At 54.1% G+C, this 20,473-nt stretch overlaps 1 protein-coding gene across 1 annotated transcript in view; it reads left to right on the forward strand.

The window, feature by feature from the left end:
- The window catches only part of LOC115189807 (TBC1 domain family member 30), a 30,769-nt gene extending 11,078 nt beyond the window's left edge, over nucleotides 1-19,691 (forward strand). The window contains exons 3-13 of the mRNA XM_029748319.1: nucleotides 627-688; nucleotides 967-1,032; nucleotides 5,442-5,567; nucleotides 5,927-6,112; nucleotides 6,278-6,446; nucleotides 7,225-7,393; nucleotides 9,318-9,423; nucleotides 12,361-12,464; nucleotides 13,497-13,636; nucleotides 14,864-15,067; nucleotides 17,164-19,691. Coding sequence (XP_029604179.1) covers nucleotides 627-688; nucleotides 967-1,032; nucleotides 5,442-5,567; nucleotides 5,927-6,112; nucleotides 6,278-6,446; nucleotides 7,225-7,393; nucleotides 9,318-9,423; nucleotides 12,361-12,464; nucleotides 13,497-13,636; nucleotides 14,864-15,067; nucleotides 17,164-19,691 — 3,860 coding nt within the window. The remainder of the gene's footprint in view (nucleotides 1-626; nucleotides 689-966; nucleotides 1,033-5,441; nucleotides 5,568-5,926; nucleotides 6,113-6,277; nucleotides 6,447-7,224; nucleotides 7,394-9,317; nucleotides 9,424-12,360; nucleotides 12,465-13,496; nucleotides 13,637-14,863; nucleotides 15,068-17,163) is intronic.
- Nucleotides 19,692-20,473: the final 782 nt, after the last annotated feature.

The following is a 20,473-nucleotide window of genomic DNA, read 5'->3' on the forward strand; positions in this document are numbered from 1 at the left end:
GATGTAGCCTAGCTACATGTAGCCTAGCCCATAGGTCTAGTCATATCTAGCTAGCCCGTCTGGTGATGTAGCCTAGCTACATGTAGCCTAGCCCATAGGTCTAGTCATATCCATCTCTAGCTAGCCCGTCTGGTGATGTAGCCTAGCTACATGTAGCCTAGCCCATAGGTCTAGTCATATCCATCTCTAGCTAGCCCGTCTGATGTAGCCTAGCTACATGTAGCCTAGCCCATAGGTCTAGTCATATCCATCTCTAGCTAGCCCGTCTGGTGATGTAGCCTAGCTACATGTAGCCTAGCTACATGTAGCCTAGCTACATGTAGCCTAGCCCATAGGTCTAGTCATATCCATCTCTAATTGTCACTAATATATTTCCATATCGCCATGTTTCAGTACTATGATAAATGTGATTTTGTTTATCCCAGGTGAAACACGGATAGCAGTGACATCATTAGTGATGGACAGGCTTATTTTCCTCCCTGCACGTCACTGTACTTAGACTGATGATATTATGTACCTGATTAGTCACTAAGCCTCGTTAGAGAGCTTTCTATGTGTGTGTGTTGAGTGGTGACTGACCGTTCTGCTACAGTGGAGTTTTTCAGTCTGTACATTGTTCTCTGTAGGAGTGGACACCAGGTTAAAGTTCACCATCGAACCTTCTCTGGGCAAGAACGGCTTCCAACAGGTCAGTATGGTCACATCTTTAGCCCAGTTTCAGGTGTCTGTGTGTATATCATATTTATGTGATGCCGGTCTGTGTGGAATCTGATCTGTGTGGAATCTGATCTGTGTGGAATGTGTGGAATCTGATCTGTGTGGAATCTGATCTGTGTGGAATCTGATCTGTGTGGAATCTGATCTGTGTGGAATCTGATCTGTAGTGACTGAATCTGATCTGTAGTGACTGAATCTGATCTGTGAATCTGATCTGTGTGTTCTCTCTCTCTCTCTCTCTCTCCCCAGTGGTATGATGCTCTGAAGGCTGTGGTCAGACTTCCTACAGGCATCCCTAAAGAGTGGAGGAAGAGGGTAGGTCATAGTAGAGCTACTGATGTAACAGATGTGATGCTACTTCCCATCTCTCCAGCGGCCCCAGTTGATTGGTGTTTATTCTGACTGGCCGGCCAGCGGCCCCAGTTGATTGGTGTTTATAATGACTGGCCGGCCAGCGGCCCCAGTTGATTGGTGTTTATAATGACTGGCCGGCCAGCGGCCCCAGTTGATTGGTGTTTATAATGACTGGCCGGCCAGCGGCCCCAGTTGATTGGTGTTTATAATGACTGGCCGGCCAGCGGCCCCAGTTGATTGGTGTTTATAATGACTGGCCGGCCAGCGGCCCCAGTTGATTGGTGTTTATAATGACTGGCCGGCCAGCGGCCCCAGTTGATTGGTGTTTATAATGACTGGCCGGCCAGCGGCCCCAGTTGATTGGTGTTTATAATGACTGGCCGGCCAGCGGCCCCAGTTGATTGGTGTTTATAATGACTGGCCAGCCAGCCGCCCCAGTTGATTGGTGTTTATAATGACTGGCCAGCCAGCCGCCCCAGTTGATTGGTGTTTATAATGACTGGCCAGCCAGCCGCCCCAGTTGATTGGTGTTTATAATGACTGGCTGGCCAGCGGCCCCAGTTGATTGATGTTTATAATGACTGGCCGGCCAGCGGCCCCAGTTGATTGATGTTTATAATGACTGGCCGGCCAGCGGCCCCAGTTGATTGGTGTTTATAATGACTGGCCGGCCAGCGGCCCCAGTTGATTGGTGTTTATAATGACTGGCCAGCCAGCGGCCCCAGTTGATTGGTGTTTATTCTGACTGGCCAGCCAGCGGCCCCAGTTGATTGGTGTTTTATAATGACTGGCCAGCCAGCGGCCCCAGTTGATTGGTGTTTATAATGACTGGCCGGCCAGCCGCCCCAGTTGATTGGTGTTTATAATGACTGGCCGGCCAGCCGCCCCAGTTGATTGGTGTTTATAATGACTGTAGACAGAAGGAAGCGCATGTGCAGGACAACCAGTATGTTGATGGCTGTAGATTTGTTTGTTACCATGGAAATACCTGTGAATTAGCAGGATGCTGATGCAGCCATTATAACTAGAGCATGCTAGCTAACTCTCTCCTGTTGAACACTGCGAGGGCCCTCGGGGACAGGACAAATTTATTCAGCTTTCTGAGGTTGAAGAGTCGCCGTCGTGCCTTCCTCACCACGGTGTCAGCGTGGTTCGACCATTTCAGCTCCTCTGAGATGGGTAGGCAGAGGAACTTGAGGTTTTTGACAGTGTCCACGGCTGCCCCATTGATGAGGACGGGGACATGCCCAGCCTGGTTCCTCCTGAAGTCCACAATCAGCACCTTTTGCTTTGCTGATGTTGAGGGAGAGTTTGTTTACCTGGCACCACAGCGTCAGAGTGCCTACCTCCTCTCTGTAGGTCATCTCGTCGTTGTTGGTAATCAGGTCTACCTACTACTGTCGTGTCGTCAGGGAACTTGATGATGGAACTGTGTGAAGCCAGTCAGTCGTGGATATACAGTGCCTTGCAGAAGTATTCACCCCCCCTTGGCATTTTTAGTATTTTTTTTTTTTTTTTACAACCTGGAATTAAAATATATTTTTTGTGGCGTTTGTATCATTTGATTTACACAACTATGCCTACCACTTTGAACATGCAAAATATGTGTTATTGTAAAACAAACAAGAAATAAGACAAAAAAACTGAAAACTTGAGCGTGCATAACTATTCACCCCCCCTAAAGTCAATACTTTGTAGAGCCACCTTTTGCAGCAATTACAGCTGCAAGTCTCTTGGGGTATGTCTCTGTAAGCTTGGCACATCTAGCCACTGGGATTTTTGCCCATTCTTCAAGGCAAAACTGCTCCAGCTCCTTCAAGTTGGATGGGTTCCGCTGGTGGACAGCAATCTTTAAGTCATACCACAGATTCTCAATTGGATTGAGGTCTGGGCTTTAACTAGGCCATTCCAAGACATTTAAATGTTTCCCCTTAAACCACCCAAGTGTTTCTTTAGCAGTATGCCTAGGGTCATTGTCCTGCTGGAAGGTGAACCTCTGTCCCAGTCTCAAACCTCTGGAAGACTGAAACAGGTTTCCCTCAAGAATTTCACTTTTTTTAGCGCCATCCATTAATCCTTCAATTCTGACCACAGCATGGTGCTGCCACCACCACCATGCTTCACTGTGGGGATGGTTTTCTTGGGGTGATGAGAGGTGTTGGGATTGCGCCAGACATAGCATTTATTTTGATGGTCAAAAAGCTCAATTTTAGTCTCATCTAACCAGAGTACCATCTTCCATATGTTTGGGGAGTCTCCCACATGCCTTTTGGCGAACACCAAACGTGTTTGCTTATTTTTTTCTTTAACCAATGGCTTTTTTCTGCCCACTCTTCTGTAAAGCCCAGCTCTGTGGAGTGTACGGCTTAAAGTGGTCCTATGGACAGATACTCCAATCTCCGCTGTGGAGCTTTGCAGCTCCTTCAGGTTTATCTTTGGTATCTTTGTCACCTGAGTTCTAATCGTGCCTACCTCTGAACGAGTGGAATCATGAATGATTAATGTGTGCTCATTATGTTCGACTGCTCCCTCTGAATCATGAATGATTAATGGGTGCTCGTTATGTTCCCCTGTATTTGCCTTGTTAGCAGCTTGTTCATTCACCACTCTGTCCGACAGGAAACTCCGCCCACGACATCCAGTAGGCAGAGAGGTGATAAGAAATGGCTTAGCCCAGACCTACAGAGAGGATTTGTTTTTAACTTCCCTTGACACCATCACATCTATGTTGTGAAGTGCACCAGTCCCTCCTGCAGCAAAGCACCCCCACAACATGATGCCGCCGCCCCCGTGCTTCGTGTCCGACCAGCTCAATTGCTCCTCCACTTTGTCCCCTATACTTTTGATTTGCCATCTTGATCAATCTGCGTAGGTCGTATTTGTGCTAGTTTAACCAAACTAGTGTCCCCGGTCACCCTTTCCCCTAAGCACCATCTCTCTCCTTCAGAGATGATCCCTGGCTTCTTTACTTGCGGGATTGTCTTGAGACCTGCCAGACAACTGATGAAACTGCCGAGTATTTCTGTCTGTAATAAAGCACCATTGTGGGAATAAAGTCATTCTGATTGGCTTGGCCTGGCTCCCCTGTGGGTGGCCCTATGCCCTCCCAGGCCCACCCATTGCTGAGCCCCTGCCCAGTCATGTGAAATCCATAGATTAGGGCCTTAATGAATTTATTTCAGTTGACTGATTTCCTTCTGTAAACTATAACTTGTTGTGTTTTTATGTTTATGTATATCTACCACCAAATATCTAACCGGTAACCACATATACACGGAGTGTCCCAAACGTTAAGAGCACCTTCCTAATATTGACTTGCTCCCCCTTTTGCCCAGTTCTGGACACAAACCGGAGCACCTGGCGACTACTACCATACCCCTTTCAAAGGCTCTTTACTGTCTCTCCTCCTGTAAGGACTCTTTACTCTGCGTCTCCTCCTGTAAGGACACTTTACTCTGCGTCTCCTCCTGTTAGGACTCTTTACTCTGCGTCTCCTCCTGTAAGGACACTTTACTCTGCGTCTCCTCCTGTTAGGACTCTTTACTCTGCGTCTCCTCCTGTTAGGACTCTTTACTCTGCGTCTCCTCCTGTAAGGACTCTTTACTCTGCGCTCTCCTCCTGTAAGGACTCTGCGTCTCCTCCTGTAAGGACTCTGCGTCTCCTCCTGTAAGGACTCTGCGTCTCCTCCTGTAAGGACTCTGCGTCTCCTCCTGTAAGGACTCTGCGTCTCCTCCTGTAAGGACTCTGCGTCTCCTCCTGTAAGGACTCTGCGTCTCCTCCTGTAAGGACTCTGCGTCTCCTCCTGTAAGGACTCTGCCTCTCCTCCTGTAAGGACTCTGCCTCTCCTCCTGTAAGGACTCTGCCTCTCCTCCTGTAAGGACTCTGCCTCTCCTCCTGTAAGGACTCTGCCTCTCCTCCTGTAAGGACTCTGCCTCTCCTCTGTAAGGACTCTGCCTCTCCTCTGTAAGGACTCTGCCTCTCCTCTGTAAGGACTCTGCCTCTCCTCTGTAAGGAGACTGCCTCTCCTCTGTAAGGAGACTGCCTCTCCTCTGTAAGGACTCTGCCTCTCCTCTGTAAGGACTCTGCCTCTCCTCTGTAAGGAGACTGCCTCTCCTCTGTAAGGAGACTGCCTCTCCTCTGTAAGGACTCTGCCTCTCCTCTGTAAGGACTCTGCCTCTCCTCTGTAAGGACTCTGCCTCTCCCTCTGTAAGGACTCTGCCTCTCCCTCTGTAAGGACTCTGCCTCTCCCTCTGTAAGGACTCTGCCTCTCCTCTGTAAGGACTCTTTACTCTGCGTCTCCTCCTCCTGTAAGGACTCGTGTGGACAGTATAAATGTGTATATATGAATCCTCTCTCTGTGTGTTCTCCAGGTATGGTTGACTCTAGCTGATCACTACCTCCACAGTATCTCTATCGACTGGGACAAAACTCTCCGCTTCGCTTTCAACGAACGCAGTAACCCTGACGATGACTCGCTGGGCATCCAGATTGTTAAGGTATCGCACAGACTGGTGTGTGTGTGTGTGTGTGTGTGTGTGTTAGCAGTACTGCCTGTGTGTGTGTGTGTGTGGCAGGATATTTGTTCATGGAATCAACAGCTGTTCCCTCCTTCCCTTGTCCAGAGAGAACCATGAATTAGCAGGACAAGGTCCACACCCCTCTCTCTCTCTCTCTCCCCCTCTCTCTCTCCCTCTCCCTCTTTTTCTTTCAAAACTCTTGTGTTATGTCATGTGGTCCCCTGGTATGGCTGAATAAAGTCTTGTTATGTCATGTGGTCCCCTGGTATGGATGAATAAAGTCTTGTTATGTCATGTGGTCCCCTGGTACGGCTGAATAAAGTCTTGTTGTTCATTAGGACCTACACAGGACAGGTTGCAGTTCATACTCCGGCCAGGAGGGGGAGCAGGACCGGGTGGTGCTGAAGAGGGTACTCCTGGCGTACGCTCGCTGGAATAAGGCTGTAGGATACTGTCAGGGCTTCAACGTTCTGGCAGCTCTCATACTGGAGGTTACCGAGGGCAACGAGAGCCACGCACTCAAGGTACACTCCTACCCTGCTCTGAAAGAGGTTGATTTATCTGTTCTCATTCCTACTGGTCCTCCAGGTGATGATCTACCTGAAAGACAAGGTACACTCCTACCCTGCTCTGAAAGAGCTTGATTTATCTGTTCTCATTCCTACTGATCCTCTGTCTCTCTCCTCCAGGTGATGATCTACCTTATAGACAAGGTGCTACCGGAGAGTTATTTTGCCAACAACCTGCGTTCTCTGTCTGTGGACATGGCCGTGTTTAGAGATCTCCTGAGGATGAAGCTTCCTCACCTCTCACAGCACCTCCACCTCCTGCAGAAGACTGCTGATAGAGAGGCTGGAGGTGGGTCTGTCTCTGTCATACGGACCGTTACTACTCCCCTGGCTAACGGACCGTTACTACTCCCCTGACTAACGGACCGTTACAACTCCCCTGACTAACGCCAGCGTGTGATACGGACCGTTACTACTCCCCTGACTAACGGACCGTTACTACTCCCCTGACTAACGGACCGTTACTACTCCCCTGACTAACGGACCGTTACAACTCCCCTGACTAACGCCGGCATGGGATACGGACCGTTACAACTCCCCTGACTAACGCCGGCGTGTGATACGGACCGTTACAACTCCCCTGGCTAACGCCGGCATGGGATACAGACCGTTACAATTCCCCTGACTAACGCCGGCGTGTGCTACGGACCGTTACAACTCCCCCGACTAACGCCGGGGTGTGTCTTACAGGCAGCTACCAGCCTCCCCCTGACTAATGCCGGCGTGTCTTACAGGCAGCTACGAGCCTCCCCCTGACTAACGCCGGTGTGTCTTACAGGCAGCTACGAGCCTCCCCCTGACTAACGCCGGCGTGTCTTACAGGCAGCTACGAGCCTCCCCCTGACTAACGCCGGCGTGTCTTACAGGCAGCTACGAGCCTCCCCCTGACTAACGCCGGCGTGTCTTACAGGCAGCTACGAGCCTCCCCCTGACTAACGCCGGCGTGTCTTACAGGCAGCTACGAGCCTCCCCCTGACTAACGCCGGCGTGTCTTACAGGCAGCTACGAGCCTCCCCCTGACAGGCAGCTCCGAGCCTCCCCCTGACTAACACCGGCGTGTCTTACAGGCAGCTACGAGCCTCCTCTGACCAACGTCTTCACCATGCAGTGGTTTCTGACCATGTTTGCGACGTGCCTGCCGCCCAACACCGTGCTGAAGATCTGGGACTCGGTGTTCTTCGAAGGTTCGGAGGTTCTTCTGAGGGTGGCTCTGGCCATCTGGTCTCACCTGGAGGAGTGAGTACCCTAACCCCTACACCCTAACCCCCTACACCCTAAACCCTACACCCTAACCCCTACACACTAACCCCTACACCCTAACCCCTACACCCTAACCCCTACACCCTAACCCCTACACCCTAACCCCTACACCCTAACCCCTACACCCTAACCCCTACACCCTAACCCCTACACCCTACCCCTAACCCCTACACCCTAACCCTACACCCTAACCCCTACACCTAACCCCTACACCCTAACCCCTACACCCTAACCCCTACACCCTAACCCCTACACCCTATAACCCTAACCCCTACACACTATAACCCTAACCCCTACACACTATAACCCTAACCCCTACACACTATAACCCTAACCCCTACACCCTAACCCCTACACACTAACCCCTGTGTTCCCTCTCTCTCCAGGCATATAGAGTGCACTATAACCCCTACACCCTAACCCCTACACCCTAACCCCTACACCCTAACCCCTACACCCTAACCCCTACACCCTAACCCCTACACACTAACCCTAACCCCTACACACTAACCCTAACCCCTACACACTATAACCCTAACCCCTACACACTATAACCCTAACCCCTACACACTATAACCCTAACCCCTACACACTAACCCTAACCCCTACACACTAACCCTAACCCCTACACACTATAACCCTAACCCCTACACACTATAACCTAACCCCTACACACTAACCCTAACCCCTACACACTAACCCTAACCCCTACACACTATAACCCTAACCCCTACACACTATAACCCTAACCCCTACACACTATAACCCTAACCCCTACACACTATAACCCTAACCCCTACACACTATAACCCTAACCCCTACACACTAACCCTAACCCCTACACACTAACCCTAACCCCTACACCCTAACCCCTACACCCTAACCCCTACACCCTAACCCCTACACCCTAACCCCTACACACTAACCCTAACCCCTACACACTAACCCTAACCCCTACACACTATAACCCTAACCCCTACACACTAACCCTAACCCCTACACACTATAACCCTAACCCCTACACACTATAACCCTAACCCCTACACACTATAACCCTAACCCCTACACACTAACCCTAACCCCTACACACTAACCCCTACACCCTAACCCCTACACACTAACCCCTACACACTATAACCCTAACCCCTACACACTATAACCCTAACCCCTACACACTAACCCTAACCCCTACACACTACTAACCCTAACCCCTACACACTAACCCTAACCCCTACACACTAACCCTAACCCCTACACCCTAACCCCTACACCCTAACCCCTACACCCTAACCCCTACACCCTAACCCCTACACCCTAACCCCTACACCCTAACCCCTACACCCTAACCCCTACACCCTAACCCCTACACACTAACCCTAACCCCTACACACTAACCCTAACCCCTACACACTATAACCCTAACCCCTACACACTATAACCCTAACCCCTACACACTAACCCTAACCCCTACACACTATAACCCTAACCCCTACACACTATAACCCTAACCCCTACACACTATAACCCTAACCCCTACACACTAACCCTAACCCCTACACACTAACCCCTACACCCTAACCCCTACACCCTAACCCCTACACACTAACCCCTGTGTTCCCTCTCTCTCCAGGCATATAGAGTACACTATAACCCCTACACCCTAACCCCTACACCCTAACCCTAACCCCTACACACTAACCCCTGTGTTCCCTCTCTATCCAGGCATATAGAGTACACCCTAACCCCTACACACTAACCCCTACACCCTAACCCCTACACTATAACCCCTACACACTAACCCCTGTGTTCCCTCTCTCTCCAGGCATATAGAGTACACCCTAACCCCTACACACTAACCCTAACCCCTACACACTAACCCCTGTGTTCTCTCTCTCTCCAGGCATATAGAGTGCTGTCAAACAGCAGATGACTTCTACAGCACCATGGGATGGATCACTCAGGAGATGTTGGAGAACAGTCTCGTGGACTGTAACCACCTCATGCAGGTGAGAGATGTTGGAGAACAGCCTCGTGGACTGTAGCCATCTCATGCAGGTGAGAGATGTTGGAGAACAGCCTCGTGGACTGTAACCACCTCATGCAGGTGAGAGATGTTGGAGAACAGCCTCGTGGACTGTAACCACCTCATGCAGGTGAGAGATGTTGGAGAGCTGCCTCGTGGACTGTAGCCATCTCACGCGGGTTGGAGAGCGGCCTCGTGGACTGTAGCCACCTCACGCGGGTTGGAGAGCGGCCTCGTGGACTGTAGCCACCTCACGCGGGTTGGAGAGCGGCCTCGTGGACTGTAGCCACCTCACGCGGGTTGGAGAGCGGCCTTGTGGACTGTAGCCACCTCACGCGAGTTGGAGAGCGGCCTCGTGGACTGTAGCCACCTCACGGGGGTTTGGAGAGCTGCCTCGTGGACTGTAGCCACCTCACGGGGGTTGGAGAGCGGCCTCGTAGACTGTAGCCACCTCACGCGGGTTGGAGAGCGGCCTCGTGGACTGTAGCCACCTCACGCGGGTTGGAGAGCGGCCTCGTAGACTGTAGCCACCTCACGGGGGTTTGGAGAGCGGCCTCGTGGACTGTAGCCACCTCACGGGGGTTGGAGAGCGGCCTCGTAGACTGTAGCCACCTCACGGGGGTTGGAGAGTGGCCTCGTGGACTGTAGCCACCTCACGGGGGTTGGAGAGCGGCCTCGTGGACTGTAGCCACCTCACGGGGGTTTGGAGAGCGGCCTCGTAGACTGTAGCCACCTCACGCGGGTTGGAGAGCGGCCTCGTGGACTGTAGCCACCTCACGCGGGTTGGAGAGCGGCCTCGTGGACTGTAGCCACCTCACGCGGGTTGGAGAGCGACCTCGTAGACTGTAGCCACCTCACGCGGGTTGGAGAGCGGCCTCGTAGACTAGCCACCTCACGGGGGTTGGAGAGCGGCCTCGTGGACTGTAACCATCTCATGCAGGTGAGAGATGTTGGAGAGCGGCCTCGTGGACTGTAGCCACCTCACGCGGGTTGGAGAGCGGCCTCGTGGACTGTAACCATCTCATGCAGGTGAGAGATGTTGGAGAGCGGCCTCGTGGACTGTAGCCACCTCACGCGGGTTGGAGAGCGGCCTCGTGGACTGTAACCATCTCATGCAGGTGAGAGATGTTGGAGAGCGGCCTCGTGGACTGTAGCCACCTCACGGGGGTTTGGAGAGCAGCCTCATAGACTGTAGCCACCTCACGGGGGTTTGGAGAGCGGCCTCGTAGACTGTAGCCACCTCATGCAGGTGAGAGATGTTGGAGAGCGGCCTCGTGGACTGTAGCCACCTCACGCGGGTTGGAGAGCGGCCTCGTAGACTGTAGCCACCTCATGCAGGTGAGAGATGTTGGAGAGCGGCCTCGTAGACTGTAGCCACCTCACGCGGGTTGGAGAGCGGCCTCGTGGACTGTAACCACCTCACGCGGGTTGGAGAGCGGCCTCGTGGACTGTAACCACCTCACGCGGGTTGGAGAGCGGCCTCGTGGACTGTAGCCACCTCACGGGGGTTTGGAGAGCTGCCTCGTGGACTGTAGCCACCTCACGCGGGTTGGAGAGCGGCCTCGTGGACTGTAGCCACCTCACGGGGGTTTGGAGAGCTGCCTCGTGGACTGTAGCCACCTCACGGGGGTTGGAGAGCGGCCTCGTAGACTGTAGCCACCTCACGCGGGTTGGAGAGCGGCCTCGTGGACTTTAGCCACCTCACGCGGGTTGGAGAGCTGCCTCGTGGACTGTAGCCACCTCACGGGGGTTTGGAGAGCTGCCTCGTGGACTGTAGCCACCTCACGGGGGTTGGAGAGCGGCCTCGTAGACTGTAGCCACCTCACGCGGGTTGGAGAGCGGCCTCGTGGACTGTAGCCACCTCACGGGGGTTTGGAGAGCTGCCTCGTGGACTGTAGCCACCTCACGGGGGTTGGAGAGCGGCCTCGTAGACTGTAGCCACCTCACGGGGGTTGGAGAGCGGCCTCGTGGACTGTAGCCACCTCACGGGGGTTGGAGAGCGGCCTCGTGGACTGTAGCCACCTCACGGGGGTTGGAGAGCGGCCTCGTGGACTGTAGCCACCTCACGCGGGTTGGAGAGCGGCCTCGTGGACTGTAGCCATCTCACGCGGGTTGGAGAGCGGCCTCGTGGACTGTAGCCACCTCACGCGGGTTGGAGAGCGACCTCGTAGACTGTAGCCACCTCACGCGGGTTGGAGAGCGGCCTCGTAGACTAGCCACCTCACGCGGGTTGGAGAGCGGCCTCGTAGACTGTAGCCACCTCACGCGGGTTGGAGAGCGACCTCGTAGACTGTAGCCACCTCACGCGGGTTGGAGAGCGGCCTCGTAGACTACCCTGATCCCTCTTGTCTCTCCAGTCTACTACCCTGATCCCTCTTGTCTCTCCAGTCTACTACCCTGATCCCTCTTGTCTCTCCAGTCTTCTACCCTGATCCCTCTTGTCTCTCCAGACGGTCTACTACCCTGATCCCTCTTGTCTCTCCAGACGGTCTGCTACCCTGATCCCTCTTGTCTCTCCAGACGGTCTGCTACCCTGATCCCTCTTGTCTCTCCAGACGGTCTGCTACCCTGATCCCTCTTGTCTCTCCAGACGGTCTGCTACCCTGATTCCTCTTGTCTCTCCAGTCTACTACCCTGATTCCTCTCGTCTCTCCAGTCTACTACCCTGATCCCTCTCGTCTCTCCAGGCTACTACCCTGATCCCTCTTGTCTCTCCAGTCTACTACCCTGATCCCTCTTGTCTCTCCAGTCTACTACCCTGATCCCTCTTGTCTCTCCAGACAGTCTACTACCCTGATCCCTCTTGTCTCTCCAGACGGTCTACTACCCTGATCCCTCTCTTCTCTCCAGACGGTCTACTACCCTGATCCCTCTCTTCTCTCCAGACAGTCTGCTACCCTGACCTCTCTTGTCTCTCCAGACGGTCTACTCCATGGCTGCGTTTCCATTCCCTCAGCTGGCTGAACTCCGAGAGAAATACACCTACAACATCACTCCCTTCCCCACATCCAACCCCAACGGCAGGTTGGTCAAACTGATATCTACAGGTCATGTGTGTGTGTGTGTGTGTGTGTGTACAGGCGGATCTAGTTGTTAGGTACAGGCGGGTCTAGTCGTTAGGTACAGGCGGGTCTAGTCGTTAGCTACAGGCGGGTCTAGTCGTTAGCTACAGGCGGGTCTAGTCGTTAGCTACAGGCGGGCCTAGTCGTTAGCTACAGGCGGGCCTAGTCGTTAGCTACAGGCGGGCCTAGTCGTTAGCTACAGGCGGGCCTAGTCGTTAGCTACAGGCGGGCCTAGTCGTTAGCTACAGGCGGGCCTAGTCGTTAGCTACAGGCGGGCCTAGTCGTTAGCTACAGGCGGGCCTAGTCGTTAGCTACAGGCGGGCCTAGTCGTTAGCTACAGGCGGGCCTAGTCGTTAGCTACAGGCGGGCCTAGTCGTTAGCTACAGGCGGGCCTAGTCGTTAGCTACAGGCGGGCCTAGTCGTTAGCTACAGGCGGGCCTAGTCGTTAGCTACAGGCGGGCCTAGTCGTTAGCTACAGGCGGGCCTAGTCGTTAGCTACAGGCGGGCCTAGTCGTTAGCTACAGGCGGGCCTAGTCGTTAGCTACAGGCGGGCCTAGTCGTTAGCTACAGGCGGGCCTAGTCGTTAGCTACAGGCGGGCCTAGTCGTTAGCTACAGGCGGGCCTAGTCGTTAGCTACAGGCGGGCCTAGTCGTTAGCTACAGGCGGGCCTAGTCGTTAGCTACAGGCGGGCCTAGTCGTCGTGTACAGGCGGGCCTAGTCGTCGTGTACAGGCGGGCCTAGTCGTCGTGTACAGGCGGGTCTAGTCGTCGGGTCCAGGCGGGTCTAGTCGTCGGGTCCAGGCGGGTCTAGTCGTCGTGTACCGGCGGGTCTAGTCGTCGTGTACCGGCGGGTCTAGTCGTCATGTACCGGCGGGTGACTGTTGGCCGGCCGGCGGTAGAGATGGTGAGCAGTTGAAGTCTCTGGGGCTGGTAAAGTGTTGTTGTATTCCAGTGGCGGTCCAGGTGGCTGGTAGAGTGATGATGTTGTATTCCAGTGGCGGTCCAGGTGGCTGGGAGGGCGATGAAGACGAGGATGAAGATGAAGATGCCGTGGTGACAGCAGCGTTGGGATGTTTGGGTCCGCTGGGTGGGCTGTTAGCTCCAGAACTACAGCGGTACCAGAGACACATCAAAGGTTGGTCTGACCCTTGACCTCTCTCCTCTTCTACAGGCCAGGAAGCATTTCACTGTTAGTCTACACCTGTTGTTCACCTGGTCCATTAGTTTAATGTAGTGGTAGACAGTGTGTGTAGACCTAGAGTCCTGCTCTCTCCTCCTGGTCCATTAGTTTAATGTAGTGGTAGACAGTGTGTGTAGACCTAGAGTCCTGCTCTCTCCTCCTCCTGGTCCATTAGTTTAATGTAGTGGTAGACAGTGTGTGTAGACCTAGAGTCCTGCTCTCTCCTCCTGGTCCATTAGTTTAATGTAGTGGTAGACAGTGTGTGTAGACCTAGAGTCCTGCTCTCTCCTCCTCCTGGTCCATTAGTTTAATGTAGTGGTAGACAGTGTGTGTAGATCTAGAGTCCTGCTCTCTCCTCCTGGTCCCATTAGTTTAATGTAGTGGTAGACAGTGTGTGTAGATCTAGAGTCCTGCTCTCTCCTCCTCCTGGTCCATTAGTTTAATGTAGTGGTAGACAGTGTGTGTAGACCTAGAGTCCTGCTCTCTCCTCCTGGTCCATTAGTTTAATGTAGTGGTAGACAGTGTGTGTAGACCTAGAGTCCTGCTCTCTCCTCCTGGTCCATTAGTTTAATGTAGTGGTAGACAGTGTGTGTAGACCTAGAGTCCTGCTCTCTCCTCCTGGTCTCCATTAGTTTAATGTAGTGGTAGACAGTGTGTGTAGACCTAGAGTCCTGCTCTCTCCTCCTGGTCCATTAGTTTAATGTAGTGGTAGACAGTGTGTGTAGACCGAGTCCTGCTCTCTCCTCCTGGTCCATTAGTTTAATGTAGTGGTAGACAGTGTGTGTAGACCTAGAGTCCTGCTCTCTCCTCCTGGTCCCATTAGTTTAATGTAGTGGTAGACAGTGTGTGTAGACCTAGAGTCCTGCTCTCTCCTCCTGGTCTCCATTAGTTTAATGTAGTGGTAGACAGTGTGTGTAGACCTAGAGTCCTGCTCTCTCCTCCTGGTCCATTAGTTTAATGTAGTGGTAGACAGTGTGTGTAGACCTAGAGTCCTGCTCTCTCCTCCTGGTCCATTAGTTTAATGTAGTGGTAGACAGTGTGTGTAGACCTAGAGTCCTGCTCTCTCCTCCTGGTCCATTAGTTTAATGTAGTGGTAGACAGTGTGTGTAGACCTAGAGTCCTGCTCTCTCCTCCTCCTGGTCCTTGTATTTACTAGGTGATGTTTGACTCTCTCCTCTCCAGACCAGCGCGGGGGGGAGCAGGGAGGTGACATGGCGGCCCTGAGTCCCGGGGCGGTGGATGGTGGCGGCAGAGCGGAGCATGAAGCGGCCGTGAACAGTATGCTTCAGGAGAGGATGAGTATGGACATCAGCGCTCTGAAGAAACAGTACTCGCGTCTCAAGAGACATCAGCAACAACAGGCCAGGCAGCTGTACATACACACAGGTAACACACACACAGGTAACACACACACAGGTAACACATACACACACACAGGTAACACATACACACACACAGGTAACACACACACACACACACAGGTAACACACACACACACACACACGGTCAACAAAAATCAAGTCATTTTTCCAACAATTGTTTACAGACAGATTATTTCACTTATAATTCACTGTATCACAATTCCAGTGGATCAGAAGTTTACATACACTAAGTTGACTGTGACTTTAAACAGCTTGGAAAATTTCAGAAAATGATGTCATGGCTTTAGAAGCTCTGATAGGCTAATTGACATCATTTGAGTCAATTGGAGGTGTGGATGTATTTCAAGGCCTACCTTCAAACTCAGTGCCTCTTTGCTTGACATCATGGGAACATCAAAAGAAATCAGCCAAGACCTCAGAAAATAAATTGTAGACCTCCACAAGTCTGGTTCATCCTTGATGAAGATGGAGAATGTGGTGGTGTCCATAGATGGACGGATGGAGGAGGTGGGGGTGTCCGTCGATGGATGGATGGAGGAGGTGGGGGTGTCCATAGATGGATGGATGGAGGAGGTGGGGGTGTCCATAGATGGATGGATGGAGGAGGTGGGGGTGTCCATAGATGGGCGGATGGAGGAGGTGGGGGTGTCCATAGATGGATGGATGGAGGAGGTGGGGGTGTCCATAGATGGGCGGATGGAGGAGGTGGGGGTGTCCATAGATGGATGGATGGAGGAGGTGGGGGTGTCCATAGATGGGCGGATGGAGGAAGTGGGGGTGTCCATAGATGGATGGATGGAGGAGGTGGGGGTGTCCATAGATGGGCGGATGGAGGAAGTGGGGGTGTCCATAGATGGATGGATTGAGGAGGTGGGGGTGTCCATAGATGGACGGATGGAGGAGGTGGGGGTGTCCGTCGATGGACGGATGGAGGAGGTGGGGGTGTCCGTCGATGGACGGATGGAGGAGGTGGGGGTGTCCGTCGATGGACGGATGGAGGAGGTGGGGGTGTCCGTCGATGGACGGATGGAGGAGGTGGGGGTCTGGGCTGCCGTTAGCTGGTCTGGGGTTGGATGGTGCCGGTCTGGGGTTGGATGGTGCCGGTCTGGGGTTGGATGGTGCCGGTCTGGGGTTGGATGGTGCCGGTCTGGGGTTGGATGGTGCCGGTCTGGGGTTGGATGGTGCTCGCTCTTCTCTTTGACTGACAGGAGAGCGTCAGTCTGTCAGGCCAGGCGGCTGCCCATCTAAACACGGCATCACCCAATAGGAATCTACTACTAGTGTAACACACTTCCATTGGATTTGACTTCCCCCTGTGCTTCTATTCCCTCAAACTATTTCTCTAACTCCCAGATGTTGTCCGTCTCCAGTAAATCACCACTCAAAGCTCCTTATAACCAAAAGCAGTATTTAATTGTAACTCTCGTAAAGCTTCTTCGTCTCGTTCCCGTGATAAATGTAATCTCTGTGGTCTGAGTTTGGTTCATCTCGTTCCCGTGATAAATGTAATCTCTGTGGTGAGGTCTGAGTTTGGTTCATCTCGTTCCCGTGATAAATGTAATCTCTGTGGTCTGAGTTTGGTTCATCTCGTTCCCGTGATAAATGTAATCTCTGTGGTGAGGTCTGAGTTTGGTTCGTCTCGTTCCCGTGATAAATGTAATCTCTGTGGTGAGGTCTGAGTTTGGTTCGTCTCGTTCCCGTGATAAATGTAATCTCTGTGGTGAGGTCTGAGTTTGGTGCCGAGCCAGAACGTTGTCTTTAATCCTAGATGTTCTTCATTGCTGTGTGTGGAATCCTCTTTAGCATCACGTCATGCTACTGCGGTCTGCAGACTGAACGTAGACCAGGACACACTGAGCTGGTCTGTGTCTGTGTCTGTCTTCTCTCTCCTGTAGATCGATGTCCAGCCAGGACGTAGACCAGGACACACTGAGCTCACCTGTGTGTGTCTTCTCTCTCCTGTAGATCGATGTCCAGCCAGGACGTAGACCAGGACACACTGAGCTGACCTGTGTGTGTCTTCTCTCTCCTGTAGATCGATGTCCAGCCAGAACGTAGACATACTGAGCTGACCTGTGTGTGTATGTCTTCTCTCTGTAGATCGATGTCCAGCCACCAGTGTGTTAGCGTCTCAACTCCGACCTTCTCCTGTCGTCAACCACCTGTTGCTAGGCAGGAAGCCCAGGAACAGCCGGGAACGGCCTCCGTCCTGTCCCCGCGGCCTGCAGGGAGGTGTCCCCCTGTCCCAGGGACAGTCCAGCCCTGCCACCGCCGCCCCTAGAGGGGAGAGAGGGAGGACCGGACTGGTATCTCATGCTGAAGACTGTCGGAGCAGGGCGGGGTCCCCCTGGCGTGCCCACGTACGTACCCACCGCAGGAACGTAGCCCGGGAACAGCTAGGGTTTGGAGACGTGGAGGACAGACGCCCTGGTCAGACGGAGGAGGAGGAGGACAGACGCCCTGGTCAGACGGAGGAGGAGGAGGAGGACAGACGCCCTGGTCAGACGGAGGAGGAGGAGGAGGAGGACAGACGCCCTGGTCAGACGGAGGAGGAGGAGGAGGACAGACGCCCTGGTCAGACGGAGGAGGAGGAGAGAGATGGTGTGGGTGAGGGAAAGGCTGATGATGAGGGTAGTCACCTCCCTGTGTCTCCTGCCCAGACCTCCAGGAAGGAGGAGCACCTGGTGTCTCTAGAGCTGGACTCTGGGTCAGAACTAAACCAGACCCCACCTCCACGACCCTCCTCTGACCCGGACGCGCCGCCCTCCTCTGACCCGGACGCGCCGCCCTCCTCTGACCCGGACGCGCCGCCCTCCTCTGACCCGGACGCGCCGCCCTCCTCTGACCCGGACGCGCCGCCCTCCTCTGACCCGGACGCGCCGCCCTCCTCTGACCCGGACGCGCCGCCCTCCTCTCCCTCCATCCCAGAGCTGCCTGTCCTGCCTCCTCTTCCTCGACCATCATCACACCTCCACGGTCAACAGTCCGACCCTTCAGTCTCCTATCAGAACATCTACTGTAGCCCTGTTACCCCCTCTAACCCCCACAGCCCTGTTACCCCCTCTAACCCCCACAGCCCTGTTACCCTCTCTAACCCCCACAGCCCTGTTACCCCCTCTAACCCCCACAGCCCTGTTACCCCCTCTAACCCCCACAGCCATGTTACCCCCTCTAACCCCCACAGCCCTGTTACCCCCTCTAACCCCCACAGCCCTGGTAGCCCTGTTACCCCCTCTAACCCCCACAGCCCTGTTACCCCCTCTAACCCCCACAGCCCTGGTAGCCCTGTTACCCCCTCTAACCCCCACAGCCCTGTTACCCCCTCTAACCCCCACAGCCCTGGTAGCCCTGTTACCCTCTCTAACCCCCACAGCCCTGTTACCCCCTCTAACCCCCACAGCCCTGTTACCCCCTCTAACCCCCACAGCCCTGTTACCCCCTCTAACCCCCACAGCCCTGTTACCCTCTCTAACCCCCACAGCCCTGGTATTCCTGTTACCCCCTCTAACCCCCACAGCCCTGATAGATTTGTTACCCTCTCTAACCCCCCTACTCCTGTTACCCCCTCTAACCCCCACAGCCCTGTTACCCTCTGTAACCACCACAGCCCTGTTACCCCCTCTATCCCCCACAGCCCTGGTAGCCTTGTTACCCCCTCTAACCCCCACAGCCCTGTTACCCCCTCTAACCCCCACAGCCCTGTTACCCCCTCTAACCTCCACAGCCCTGTTACCCTCTCTAACCCCCACAGCCCTGGTATTCCTGTTACCCCCTCTAACCCCCACAGCCCTGATAGCTTTGTTACCCTCTCTAACCCCCCTACTCCTGTTACCCTCTCTAACCCCCACAGCCCTGTTACCCCCTGTAACCCCCACAGCCCTGTTACCCCCTCTAACCCCCACAGCCCTGGTAGCCTTGTTACCCCCTCTAACCCCCCTACTCCTGTTACCTCCTCTAACCTCCACAGCCCTGTTACCCCCTCTAACCCCCCTACTCCTGTTACCCTCTCTAACCCCCACAGCCCTGGTAGCCCTGTAACCCCCTCTAACCCCCACAGCCCAGTTACCCCCTCTAACCCCCACAGCCCTGGTAGCCCTGTAACCCCCTCTAACCCCCACAGCCCTGTTACCCCCTCTAACCCCCACAGCCCTGGTATTCCTGTTACCCCCTCTAACCCCCACAGCCCTGTAACCCCCTCTAACCCCCACAGCCCTGTTACCCCTCCATCCCCCTCCCTCCCTCTCTCCTGCCCCTCCGTGCCCCAGGACCATCCCAGGACCCCTCCATCCCCCTCCCTCCCTCTCTCCTGCCCCTCCGTGCCCCAGGACCATCCCAGGACCCCTCCATCCCCCTCCCTCCCTCTCTCCTGCCCCTCCGTGCCCCAGGACCATCCCAGGACCCCTCCATCCCCCTCCCTCCCTCTCTCCTGCCCCTCCGTGCCCCAGGACCATCCCAGGACCACCTCCCGCCAGGTGTTCTCTCCCTTCCCGAGTGTGAAACAGCACAGGAGGTCGGCTGCAGCCCGTAACCTGGGTCTCTACGGTCCCACACCCAGAACCCCTACGGTTCACTTCCCTGGGCTCAGCCTGGGCCGTGCTGCCTCCACTCTGTCCACCAGGAGGCGCTAGAGGCCACGCCTCACTGACTGGCCGGCTCTGGTTCTCTCTGGGTGGGGGGGGTGGGGGGGACTGTACCTGAGAGAGACAGGTGGGGTCAGTAATCAGCTATGGTCTGATCCACTGCTGTAGGATAGGACCTTAACTCTCCACAGTGGAGGTCACTGCCCTCTCAACCACTGGGAAGAGGAAGATCTGCTATGTAACTTCCTGTGTTGTGGTCATTTCCTCCCCCCTGCTGGAAGCTGTAAACTGGGATCGTCTCTGTCCACTCATCTTCTATCCCAGGTCACGTTCTCTTCACCGTATAAACACAATGTTCAACTCCTTCCTCCTCTCAGCTGATTTCTGTTCCCACTTCCTGTCTGCCTGTTTGCTTCCTGTCAATGTCTCTCCACAGTAAGACGCCATACTAAAAGATCCGTAGACCGTATGTCCGTGATGTGATTTGTAATTGTTGGTAAATGAACCCGCGCCATTGTGGGGTCAGAGGTCACTGCACTGCTAATAAAGAAGGTGAAATGATGCTTTCAATCCGTGTTTTATTTTATCGAGCTCCGTTGGATCTGGAGCGATCGCCTGTAAAATGTTCTGAGACGACAACGCGGACCTTCCACGCTACAGACGGACCGTCGCGCCCGATTTTCAGGGCTTCAGCGAGCTTGAAATGGAAAAGTAATTTCCCTTTGAGCAGATATATGCAGCGTTTACCGTTTCCGCTAACGATGCCTTTAAACTTTAACACTGTAGCTCTGAACTCAGACCATATAACACTGTAGCTCTGAACTCAGGGT

This window comes from Salmo trutta, unplaced genomic scaffold, assembly GCF_901001165.1.
Source record: "Salmo trutta unplaced genomic scaffold, fSalTru1.1, whole genome shotgun sequence".
In the NCBI taxonomy this organism is placed as follows: Eukaryota; Metazoa; Chordata; class Actinopteri; order Salmoniformes; family Salmonidae; genus Salmo; species Salmo trutta.